Below are 12,910 nucleotides of genomic sequence, written 5' to 3'. Positions count from 1 at the left end.
CTACCTCTTCTCTGTTTACCAAATCATTTTCCCTAACCCTCTCACTTTGCACACCACCTCGACCAAAACACCCTATATCTGCCACTCTATCATCAAACACATTCAACAAACCTTCAAAATACTCACTCCATCTCCTTCTCACATCACCACTACTTGTTATCACCTCCCCATTTGCCCCCTTCACTGAAGTTCCCATTTGCTCCCTTGTCTTACGCACTTTATTTACCTCTACAAGCAAGATTTTAAGATGTACTGGCATTGCTAAGTTCACCATCCAGCCACTTGCTTGTGCTTCCTTTTAACATCATCCCTTCCTGAAATGTTGGGTCTGCTTGACCTGCTAAGAACAGTAAGGAGAATGATACCCTAATGAAGCATGGGAGGATGAAAAACCCATCCCTATCAGGTCATCAGTCAACTTACTGGTTTTTCAAGATTGACCATTCCCATTTTTTCAGGAAGGGATGACATTTGAAAGAAGCACAAACAGGTGTCTAGATGGAGGACTTGGTCCTGCCGATACATCTTGAAATCTTGCTTGTAGACACATTCTCTTGTTTCTGAAAAAGAATACAGGCCTTTTTTGGGGGACAACTTCTTTGGAACAATGGTTCATTACTGTTAAAGGAAAAAATACCCCAGAACAGAAAGACAGAAAAAACTAAACATTAGGAAAGCAAGCAAATGTTCCATCTCTTCAGCTGAATTCAAAGACTGTAACATGCTGCCAGACATGCAATATCCCCACCATAAGTGAGTAACAAAATTGTAAATAAAACCTGATATATGAAAGCCTTATTCTGTACTGCAGTCATCAGATTTTTGTGGAGACTCTGTGCATACTGTATGTCTACATATATGTATATAAACTTTATCCCTTGGGTTAGGGGAAAAAGATTACTACCCATGTATCTACTGTTCGTTGTAAAATGCACTTATGAGGGGAAGATGCAGAGGACTGAAAATTCTCCATTCATTATCACTTTCTGGAAGCAGAGGTAATAATGTAAGGATTCTTCTTGAATGCTCAATTCCTGGAGCTACCTCACTATGCCAGAGAAGTCAATCACATATAAAGAAAAGGAAATCCATATGAACTTACTTAAAACCTTGAGCTGAGCTGAGGAGTAAGAAGACCCCAATTGATTGGTGGCTTTACACTGATAAACAGCTTCATCTGCCTCTGTTACTTGCTTTATCTTCAGCATACTATCCTGGAAGCAAAACATTACACTTTTGCATGCTATTCACGTGTTAATATTTTCTGTATTGTATACATAACATATCAAACAGAAATACTGTATAGCATTTCATTTACTGACATATTTGCAGCAAAGTTACCCTGGGATAGGGGAAAAAAATATTGCCTACATTATCTCCTGTATGTCATCATACAAGAAAACTGAAAAGGAAGGGAGCAAAGGTCTGGAAATCCTCTCCTCCTGTATGCATTTCCAAATAAAGAAAAGATGAAAGGGCTAATGGATGATTTTTCCTTTAAGGCTTAATCATCTGTTCTTAATGCAACCTCATTTACAGGGGAAATGGTGAACATGCATGAGTAGAAAAAGTGACCAAAGTTCCATGACACACAGATATGTGAGCAATATTCCTTCTCCCTTATCCTTGTGGATAGGGTAGAAAGGAAGCATTAATGTGGCAGTAAAATGTAACAGCAAGAGATGTCAATGGAATGACATGACAATATGATGAGTGTAAGTAATGCAGCAGCTGGAGGAACAAGAAAAATGTTTATGGCAACTAGGAAACTTATCAGGTATAGTAAGTGAAAACTGAACAAAGGCAACAATGCTTCCACTGTTTAATGAAAATGGCAGTAAAGTGATACAGGGCAAAAATTACGGAGCAATACATCTCTTTAGTGCATCCACATTTGAAAATATAAAAAAGGATTCCATGTGGGAATGTAAATATAATAGCAAGTCTTTCTCAGTGAAATGGGCACCTCTACCAGCTGTAATACTATGGTTAGGAATCTCTGAGTTCACTAAAATAATTCCCAAGTTAAAAGTGCATAATCCCATGCAACTAAACCATCCATGTAAATGAGAGTGGAGTTAAAAATAGTATACATAAAGAGAAAATTCCTACTTACAACAATATCATAACGAAGTTTTTCTTCTTCTGAGAGAGATTCATGTGTTAGAAGCTCCGAGTTCCTCAGCCACTCATAATCCACATCTGGTATACCAAATGCCTCACATTCCCAGATTAGATCAGAGCCTTTAGAAATGAACTGGTCCTGAAGGCGAATGGTGAAACTTGGCTTGGCTATAAAAGAACATAAAGAAATTGTTATCTTGATGGAGAAAGTGAATTCAGTAAAGAGACAGGTATGTTCAAAATAATTCACTCATTTGACCTTTATACAGTAAACTAGAAGGAATATCAATTAAGGATGACAAACCTTGAATGCTAAGAGAAATGGCACTTTGCAGGGAAGATTTTGTATTCTGAACACGACATATATAATCTCCCATATCTGATGGTTCTACCTTGGGCAGAATCAACACTCTGTTGTAGTTTAACATTCGAGAACCTCGTGGAAGCTGCCCATCTCTCCGAGTCCAGTTGTATGATGGAACAGGGCTGTTGGATGAAAGAACAATGTCACATTTCTCTCGTTTTTATGTTAGCTGAGATGGCATATGCAACTGAATGCCTATTAAAAAAAATCACACTTTTTCCCCCCTAAGGCTCAGTCATCTGTTCTTGACGCTACCGAGCTGAAGCAAGAAATAGTGAATATATATGGGGAAGAGCAGTGTGGTTTCAGAAGTGGTAGAGGATGTGTGGATCAGGTGTTTGCTTTGAAGAATGTATGTGAGAAATACTTAGAAAAGCAAATGGATTTGTATGTAGCATTTATGGATCTGGAGAAGGCATATGATAGAGTTGATAGAGATGCTCTGTGGAAGGTATTAAGAATATATGGTGTGGGAGGAAAGTTGTTAGAAGCAGTGAAAAGTTTTTATCGAGGATGTAAGGCATGTGTATGTGTAGGAAGAGAGGAAAGTGATTGGTTCTCAGTGAATGTAGGTTTGCGGCAGGGGTGTGTGATGTCTCCATGGTTGTTTAATTTGTTTATGGATGGGGTTGTTAGGGAGGTAAATGCAAGAGTTTTGGAAAGAGGGGCAAGTATGAAGTCTGTTGGGGATGAGAGAGCTTGGGAAGTGAGTCAGTTGTTGTTCGCTGATGATACAGCACTGGTGGCTGATTCATGTGAGAAACTGCAGAAGCTGGTGACTGAGTTTGGTAAAGTGTGTGGAAGAAGAAAGTTAAGAGTAAATGTGAATAAGAGCAAGGTTATTAGGTACAGTAGGGTTGAGGGTCAAGTCAATTGGGAGGTGAGTTTGAATGGAGAAAAACTGGAGGAAGTGAAGTGTTTTAGATATCTGGGAGTGGATCTGGCAGCGGATGGAACCATGGAAGCGGAAGTGGATCATAGGGTGGGGGAGGGGGCGAAAATTCTGGGGGCCTTGAAGAATGTGTGGAAGTCGAGAACATTATCTCGGAAAGCAAAAATGGGTATGTTTGAAGGAATAGTGGTTCCAACAATGTTGTATGGTTGCGAGGCGTGGGCTATGGATAGAGTTGTGCGCAGGAGGATGGATGTGCTGGAAATGAGATGTTTGAGGACAATGTGTGGTGTGAGGTGGTTTGATCGAGTGAGTAACGTAAGGGTAAGAGAGATGTGTGGAAATAAAAAGAGCGTGGTTGAGAGAGCAGAAGAGGGTGTTTTGAAGTGGTTTGGGCACATGGAGAGGATGAGTGAGGAAAGATTGACCATGAGGATATATGTGTCGGAGGTGGAGGGAGCAAGGAGAAGAGGGAGACCAAGTTGGAGGTGGAAAGATGGAGTGAAAAAGATTTTGTGTGATCGGGGCCTGAACATGCAGGAGGGTGAAAGGAGGGCAAGGAATAGAGTGAATTGGAGCGATGTGGTATACCGGGGTTGACGTGCTGTCAGTGGATTGAATCAAGGCATGTGAAGCGTCTGGGGTAAACCATGGAAAGCTGTGTAGGTATGTATATTTGCGTGTGTGGACGTATGTATATACATGTGTATGGGGGGGGTTGGGCCATTTCTTTCGTCTGTTTCCTTGCGCTACCTCACAAACGCGGGAGACAGCGACAAAGTATAAAAAAAAAAAAAAAAAAAAAAAAAAAAATATGGGGGAAAAAAATGCCCATACATTCACATATACATATACATTGGAAAGGATCACAATTTTGCGTGTGATCATTTTCCCCGTGGACTCATAGGAATACATACATATACATATCAACATACAGGAGGGTGAGAGGAGTGCAAGAAATACAGTGAATTGGAACAATGTGGTATACTGGGGTCAATGTGCTGTCAGAGGACTGAACCAGGGCATGAGAAACGTCTGGGGTAAACAATGGAAAGGTCTGTGGGGCCTGGATGTGGATAGGGAGCTGTGGTTTTGGTGCATTAAACATAGCTACAGACTGAGTGTGAGTGAATGTGGCCTTTTTCGTCTGTTTTCCTGGCACTACCTTGCTGAAGAAGGGGTCAGCAATTGCTATTGCCTGTGGGCGGGGTGGTGCTGAGAATGGATTGAAGGCAAGTATGAATATATACATATGTTTATATGTATGTATATGTACATTTATGTATATATGTATATATATATACATAAAGAGGGGCAAGTATGGAGTCTGTTGGGGATGAGAGAGCTTGGGAAGTGAGTCAGTTGTTGTTCACTGATGATACAGCGCTGGTGGCTGATTCATGTGAGAAACTGCAGAAGCTGGTGACTGAGTTTGGTAAAGTGTGTGAAAGAAGAAAGTTAAGAGTAAATGTGAATAAGAGCAAGGTTATTAGGTACAGTCGGGTTTCAGGAAAGTGTGTGGAAGAAGAAAGTTAAGAGTAAATGTGAATAAGAGCAAGGTTATTAGGTACAGTAGGGGTGAGGGTCAAGTCAATTGGGAGGTGAGTTTGAATGGAGAAAAACTGGAGGAAGTGAAGTGTTTTAGATATCTGGGAGTGGATCTGTCAGCGGATGGAACCATGGAAGCGGAAGTGGATCATAGGGTGGGGGAGGGGGCGAAAATTTTGGGAGCCTTTAAAAATGTGTGGAAGTCGAGAACATTATCTCGGAAAGCAAAAATGGGTATGTTTGAAGGAATAGTGGTTCCAACAATGTTGTATGGTTGCGAGGCGTGGGCTATGGATAGAGTTGTGCGCAGGAGGATGGATGTGCTGGAAATGAGATGTTTGAGGACAATGTGTGGTGTGAGGTGGTTTGATCGAGTAAGTAACGTAAGGGTAAGAGAGATGTGTGGAAATAAAAAGAGCGTGGTTGAGAGAGCAGAAGAGGGTGTTTTGAAATGGTTTGGGCACATGGAGAGAATGAGTGAGGAAAGATTGACCAAGAGGATATATGTGTCGGAGGTGGAGGGAACGAGGAGAAGAGGGAGACCAAATTGGAGGTGGAAAGATGGAGTGAAAAAGATTTTGTGTGATCGGGGCCTGAACATGCAGGAGGGTGAAAGGAGGGCAAGGAATAGAGTGAATTGGAGCGATGTGGTATACAGGGGTTGACGTGCTGTCAGTGGATTGAATCAAGGCATGTGAAGCGTCTGGGGTAAACCATGGAAAGCTGTGTAGGTATGTATATTTGCGTGTGTGGACGTGTGTATGTACATGTGTATGGGGGGGGGGGTTGGGCCATTTCTTTCGTCTGTTTCCTTGCGCTACCTCGCAAACGCGGGAGACAGCGACAAAGTATAAAAAAAAAAAAAAAAAAAAAATATATATATATATATATATATATATATATATATATATATATATATATATATATATATATATATATATATATATATATATATATGTGTGTGTGTGTATATAAGTGGATGGGTCATTCTTTCTCTGTCTCCTGGAACCACCTCGCCAATGTGGGAAACAGCAATCAAGTAAAATATACATAATCAATCAACATATACACATATACATACACAGACATATACATATATAAACATGTACATATTCATACTTGCTTGTCTTCATCCATTCCATTACAAAAGGTCAGAAATCTTAAAAAGGATATTTTTCTTTTCTTATGTCTTGGAGAAGAACTGTTTTGGCAAGAAAATCATCTTAAAAGGATGATTCTAAAGAAAGATCACAAATAAACAGAGCAAAGTAAAAGATAAGACATTGAGTAATAGACACTACAAGAAACAACAAGTTATATGACAATACTTACTATCCAAAAGCAATGCATTCCAGCCTAACATCTTCCCCTCTCACTGGCGCCTCTGGGAAAGCCTTGGGAAAGTTGTTAGCAAACTTCAGTTGCTGGTAATTAGCTGATGGAATAGAAAGCTTTGATAAACTCCAATTTTTCAGATGAATATGCAAGGGGAATGATTAGGTGCTGGGGGTAATGGAAGTATTTTGTGTACAGTGATGTTGAGACACTGGTCTCATCAAAATAAAAATTTTTTGAAGAAAGTGAAAAGGTAAGGGATAATTTTGTAAGTCTGGAAGAATACACCTTACTTTAACAAACTGGGCTTTATGTCGTGATTCACTGCTGGGACTGGGAATGGAGGTAATGATGGTAGTAGAGTAAGAATGAAATCAACAAAATTCAAATGTGATACATTAATATTAAGAGTAATAGTTGCATATGCACCATGAAATGAGAGAAGAGGAGGTACTTGGTATCTTCACATCTGAAAGAACACATAAGAATATGCAACCAAGGGAGAAAATTACTGTTAATGGTTACATGAATAGATTTATGGAAGGCAAAGTGAATGACAAACAGGTATGGCATCCTGGCTGAAAAGACTGAAAGTGAAGGATATTTGGAACATCTACATCAGCAAATGTGTTGTGTTGATAAATACACAAGGAAAGAAGATACTGCTCAAAAGTACAACAGGTATCTCTTGATTTTCTTTTAACTGGAAAAGGAATTAATGATAATAGATAAACATATATAAAGAGAATCATTATCATAAACTAAATTCATAAAACTACTGAACAGGTATATAGCCTGATGACAAAATTAGCAAAATACATATTTCAATAAATTCAGATGAATTATCAGCTAATAAAGGTGAAGGAATCACCCTCCCTTGTAAAAGTCAGTCTAACTTTTCTGTGTGGAAAGTAGTAGGTTGCTTTGTTTAACTCAAAAATCAGTGCTGGAGTTTTCAGTTACACCACGAAGTTCAAAAGATGTGGAGACAACCAAATCAAACCAAAATCAATTAAAAGTGCAAAAAATGTACCCCTTTGAGATAGCATAGGCTAAAAAAGCACTTGTATAATTTGACTACCAACTCCAGCAGTAACTTTACATGTTTATTAGGCATGCATCATATAGGACATTCCAGAAATCTACAAAAAATTAAATAAAGTTATCAAATGATATACTACTGCACAATTTACTTACGATGTGGATAGACTTCTAATTTAAAGAAAGGGCCATTCTTGCCAATATCAGAGATGCCAGATGCTGTGCTATGAAAGACATTGCAGCTGTAACGGCCAATGTCAATGAAGTCCAAATAGGAGAAGTACAAATTTCCATCAAATGAGGCCATTGTTCTTCTATCTTCTTCAACAAAATTAGGAAAGTAATCCCTTGCCCAATAGTAACGCACAACTGTTGTAAAAAGAAAAATCCACATAATTCTAATATTATTCCAACATATGCATTCACTTTGTCTTTATCAATATAAGAAGACAGAAGTCCATATCAGAATTCAATATATATGCATATCCTTAGCTTCTTCTATCAAATGGAAATTATTAATGACACCAAAATTCTTCATGTCTATACAGGATATCTTCTCCTTATGCCTATTTGCATTCAAATAATTCATTCATAATATTCTGCTTCAAAAGTGGTTCCCAAATTATACCACAGCATCATAGAACAGCTTAATTCTGTATGTCCAAAAATATGTTCAATATTCACCTTTACTTGCACTGTATACTATACTACATGGCAACTGATTTACTTCAACAGCAATCATATGCAACATAAAAAGAAAAAGTTCCCCTCCCAAAAATAAAACCCCATGAAAAATCTCTCAAAACAATTAAGTTTTCACATAATCCTACCCCCTAATTACACACCGACACAAGCACCTAATCATTACTCCTGCCTTATCCTCTTCACCCTGTATGCTTTAAGGATTGCTTTAACATTGTGCAATCAATTCACAGATACACAAAACCCAAATTGACCAAGATGTTGCAGCCTAAAACTTAAAAGTCTATAAATGTATCTACACCACACATCCTCATACATTCACTCTTTTATATAACATCTGAATACATTCCAGCTAAACCTATCACATTTACCCTTTTTTAGGTAGATTACCTCCCTTCAAACTCCTTCATGTCTTCCTCTTCCCCGTATCATCTTACTTCTTATACTACTGTCCCCATCTTTTGTCACAAACAATCTTCAAGATTTGTCTAGAATGACCTCAGTTTTCAAACAAACCTCCAATCTGCAGCCATTTATTTCCACCTAAAACAGTTTTTTTTTTTTTTTAATATTGGAGGCTCTAGTCAAGGACATAAGTCCACCTTGATGCTGGGCTTTAACTGAAATACAGAAAGGATTATGAATGGGAAAAAGAAGAGACAAGGAAGAGTATTTATGAATTTTGAAGAAAAGAAAAGCTTATCTTTTAAAATGTGCCAGGTCACAATCATTGGGAAAGACATGAGAAGGTAAAGAGTTCCAAAGCTTTAAGGTGTAGGGAAAAAAACAGTTATCCAAACAGCCAAACCTTGAATTGCTGATATTCTTGATTTTCACTAATCTTCCTTCAAAGATTTTTGCTTTCCTTTAATTCAGAACCATCTCATACTGAACTACTTTACCAAGAACCAACACAAATAACATAACTAGAATTCGAATCATACATTTTTTCATTACTTCCACATTTGTCTATGCATAATCCTTATCTGTCTGCAGAGTAAAAATCAGAACTTCTTGATGAATACTATACTACTTCTTGAGATGATAATTACATGGTTCTTAGCAAAATGGAATGAAAAAAATAACATAATTTAGCATAATTTTCCCCATACAATCAGTATAATTCTCAATATCTAAAATATAATCAATCACCATGGAAACTGCACACAAAATCAAAGGACACATTCACAAAAAATTACATAGCTATAATATGAAACTTCATTCAAACATTAACAAACCTGGGAAATGCTGTGGTGGATCGCAGAAGATAGCCTTGCCCCAGAATTGATTGCCTTGTTCATTTGACCTCTTTAGATTAAACTCAGCAACATAGGCAAATGACAACTGGATGCTTTCAGAAGTGATGGTGCCATATGTATTATTGGCTCTGCAGTGGTACTTACCACGATCTTCAACCTACAAAATTACATGGCTTTCACAAAGGTTAAATGTAAGGGAAATTTTCAACAAAGCTCTATTCTTTACAACTTTACATCTACACTAGAGTCTAGACTCTGCAATGGCCTATCAATCTATCATCATCCAACACAAGTTTTCATATCATTCAGCAAAGTGGGACATGCATAACTTCCTCCAAGTATGCTATGCCTTGTACAATTCCAAATACAGCTCTATAACATTATTGTACAATAATGAATTTTGGCTATGAAAAAGAAGTGACTAACTGAATTCATTCCAGCAACAGTCTGTTAAAAAATTATGATTAAACTTAAGCTGTATAAGTGAAAATTTTCTGTGCGTGATTATTTACAAAACAGTCACTAGCCTTATGGTATGTAGCTTTAAAAGGCAATGTTACAGTTTCAAGTTTATCTAAAAGAACTGGGCATCCCTACCCCTTGCCACCCTGCAGGGTTGGTGATGGGAAATCCAGCCCTGCAATACTGATTCCCACAAAAGGTAAACTCCAATATGCCCTTGACCCATCTCAGTGAATTGGAAGAGAATTAATAAAAGGATATTAATAAAAGGATATAAAGTCAAAAACAGATTTTCCTAATTTCCAGAGATTAAAATGGTATTCTTAAGTAACTGGAATTAATCAGCTTTGAGCCTTGAGTGTGTTCATTAAACAAACTGTGAAATATTCAGTTTTCAAATTCAAAATGTGTGGATAAACCAGTAGATTTTCAGTTAAAAAAAAGAAAGTATGTGGTCACAAGTAGAGATCACTCATCATTAAAAGAAAAGACTAAATACAGCAAGTTTAAGTCAGTATTTCTTTCAGGTGATTCAAGGACTGTATATGACTACTTTAAGACTAAATCACTGTAGGTAACTTAGATTCAAAACACTTTTCCATATACATCCTTATTCTCTGCACATTTATAGAACTCTCATCAACATACTCTTAAAATGACATTCATTCCCACTTTCCTTTTACTTTCATATCACTTGAATTCATCCTTTTCGCATATCTACCTAACTTTTATAAATAAAAGTTACTGCAAATAACCCTTACCTGCTTAGGATTATTAATGATGAGTGTTCCTCCAGACACAGTGAAACGTTTATCTTTCAAGGGGTCAATACGCCTGGCTTGAATGGTTTCATTTTCATAGCCTTCTTTGAACCATTCATAAGATGGGTGTGGGTAACCCTCAGCTAATCACAAGCAAAAACAAAGATACATTAAAACCAAGTGATGCTGTCAAAAGTGAAATATAATAGCCTTAATGCATATTTATATGAAGAAAATAATGACCTAGAAATGCCAGCATTCAGAAATGAATAAATAACTTCCCTCTGCATTACTACTCACTTACATGTTTACTGTGGAGGAAGACACTAACAAACAGATCAATACAGCTAGTTCATAGAATTTTGTCATAGGTATGGGTTGCCAACTAGCATTGTGTGGTTGACAAAAGTTTCTTTTTTTATTTCATTTATTTATTATATTTGCTTTGTCGCTGTCTCCTGCGTCAGCGAGGTAGCACAAGGAAACAGACGAAAGAATGGCCCAACCCACCCACATACACATGTATATACATACATGTCCACACACGCAAATATACATATCTATACATCTCAATGTACACATATATATACAAACACAGACATATACATATATACACATGTACATAATTCATAGTTTGCCTTTATTTATTCCCATCGCCACCTCGCCACACATGGAATAACAACCCCCTCCCCCCTCATGTGTTCGAGGTAGCGCTAGGAAAAGACAACAAAGGCCCCATTCATTCACACTCAGTCTCTAGCTGTCATGTAATAATGCACTGAAACCACAGCTCCCTTTCCACATCCAGGCCCCATAGAACTTTCCATGGTTTACCCCAGACGCTTCACATGCCCTGGTTCAATCCATTGACAGCACATCGACCCTGGTATACCACGTTGTTCCAATTCACTCTATTCCTTGCACGCCTTTCACCCTCCTGCATGTTCAGGCCCTGATCACTCAAAATCTTTTTCACTCCATCTTTCCACCTCCAATTTGGTCTCCCACTTCTCCTCATTCCCTCCACCCCTGACACATATATCCTCTTGGTCAATCTTTCCTCACTCATTCTCTCCATGTGACCAAACCATTTCAAAACACCCTCTTCTGCTCTCTCAACCACACTCTTTTTATTTCCACACATCTCTCTTACCCTTACATTACTTACTCGATCAAACCACCTCACACCACATATTGTCCTCAAACATCTCATTTCCAGAACATCCACCCTCCTACGCACAACTCTATCCATAGCCCTACGCCTCGCAGCCATACAACATTGTTGGAACCACTATTCCCTTTAGGTAACAGAAATATGCTACCTTTCATTTTATCTCTACCTTTTAGCATGCTAGGGGATTTATAGCTTATAGCTTTAACCGCTATCAAAGTATCATACAGATAATATACATAATAATTCAAAAAATTTAAAATAACACTACATACCAAGACACATTATGGACAAATAGTTGATCACTTCTCTTCGCATCAAATCAAACATGGTATTTTCTGGCTGCTTGACAAAAACAGGAGATCGTGGTATCTTGGTAGGATCCTTAACAACAAGACCATACTCATGATCTCGTTCAACAGATTCATCAATCAACTGATTAAGGTTGGCTTGAGGAATTTCACAGATGTATAGAAGGGATTCTTCACCATCCACCATCTTCAAACCCCATTCATTGTACCGACTTGAATAACTAAAATGAAAAAGAAATGAGACTATGTATATATACATATCTATATTACACTTATCATACTTAATCGGTGTTAACTGTATCAGCGAGGTAGTGCCAGGAAACAGACGAAGAATGGCCCATCCACCCATATACACAAATGTATACATATACGTCCATGCACGCACATATACCACTATGACATAGAAAGAACCAATACCCAAACTTCTCTTTCCAGGTTGCAGACCTCATTAAAGAAGAAACATTCTCATAAAAAAACAACTCTCCTCCAACAGTGATCAAAAGAACAAATCTAAAATCTTAACACCATCATTAACATAATCACTCAAAAGCAAACAAAAAACTGGTACTCCTTCCTTAACACTATGAACCATGACACCAATTGCAGCTAACTCTGGCAAACAATAAAGAAAATCAACTACCACATCAACTCAGCCTCAACACGAGAAGCTTCTTACCTAAGCCAACAACATCCCTTCCCCCGAGAACAGACAGACATACTTATGAAACAAACTCAAAAAATGTTCTACAAACCAACCACACCCCTAAATGAGAAAGTCATAAAAGACCTACACAAAATCCATCCTGTAACAACTGCTCACTGATCCTTTACTCCCAATGATATTTGAAATACATTCAAGACCTTAAATAATACCCTTGCAACAAGACAAACTTTAATGCAAGCACTTACAGATCTTTTCAGCCACCCATTGTTACACAAC

At 37.9% G+C, this 12,910-nt stretch overlaps 1 protein-coding gene across 2 annotated transcripts in view; it reads right to left on the bottom strand.

Annotated features, from left to right (window-relative positions):
• Cont (Contactin) overlaps positions 1-12,910 on the bottom strand; it is a 264,268-nt gene that overhangs the window by 25,552 nt on the left and 225,806 nt on the right. For both annotated transcript variants that reach the window (XM_071678565.1, XM_071678566.1), the window contains 8 exons: positions 11,935-12,191; positions 10,489-10,631; positions 9,245-9,422; positions 7,461-7,673; positions 6,261-6,363; positions 2,429-2,610; positions 2,117-2,292; positions 1,103-1,214 (listed from right to left, as the gene is read on the bottom strand). In XM_071678565.1, coding sequence (XP_071534666.1) covers positions 1,103-1,214; positions 2,117-2,292; positions 2,429-2,610; positions 6,261-6,363; positions 7,461-7,673; positions 9,245-9,422; positions 10,489-10,631; positions 11,935-12,191 — 1,364 coding nt within the window. The remainder of the gene's footprint in view (positions 1-1,102; positions 1,215-2,116; positions 2,293-2,428; positions 2,611-6,260; positions 6,364-7,460; positions 7,674-9,244; positions 9,423-10,488; positions 10,632-11,934; positions 12,192-12,910) is intronic.

This window comes from Panulirus ornatus, chromosome 28, assembly GCF_036320965.1.
Source record: "Panulirus ornatus isolate Po-2019 chromosome 28, ASM3632096v1, whole genome shotgun sequence".
Taxonomy (NCBI): domain Eukaryota; kingdom Metazoa; phylum Arthropoda; class Malacostraca; order Decapoda; family Palinuridae; genus Panulirus; species Panulirus ornatus.
The sequence above is the reverse complement of the archived record's forward strand: the minus strand, read 5'-3'. Positions and strand labels throughout refer to the sequence as shown.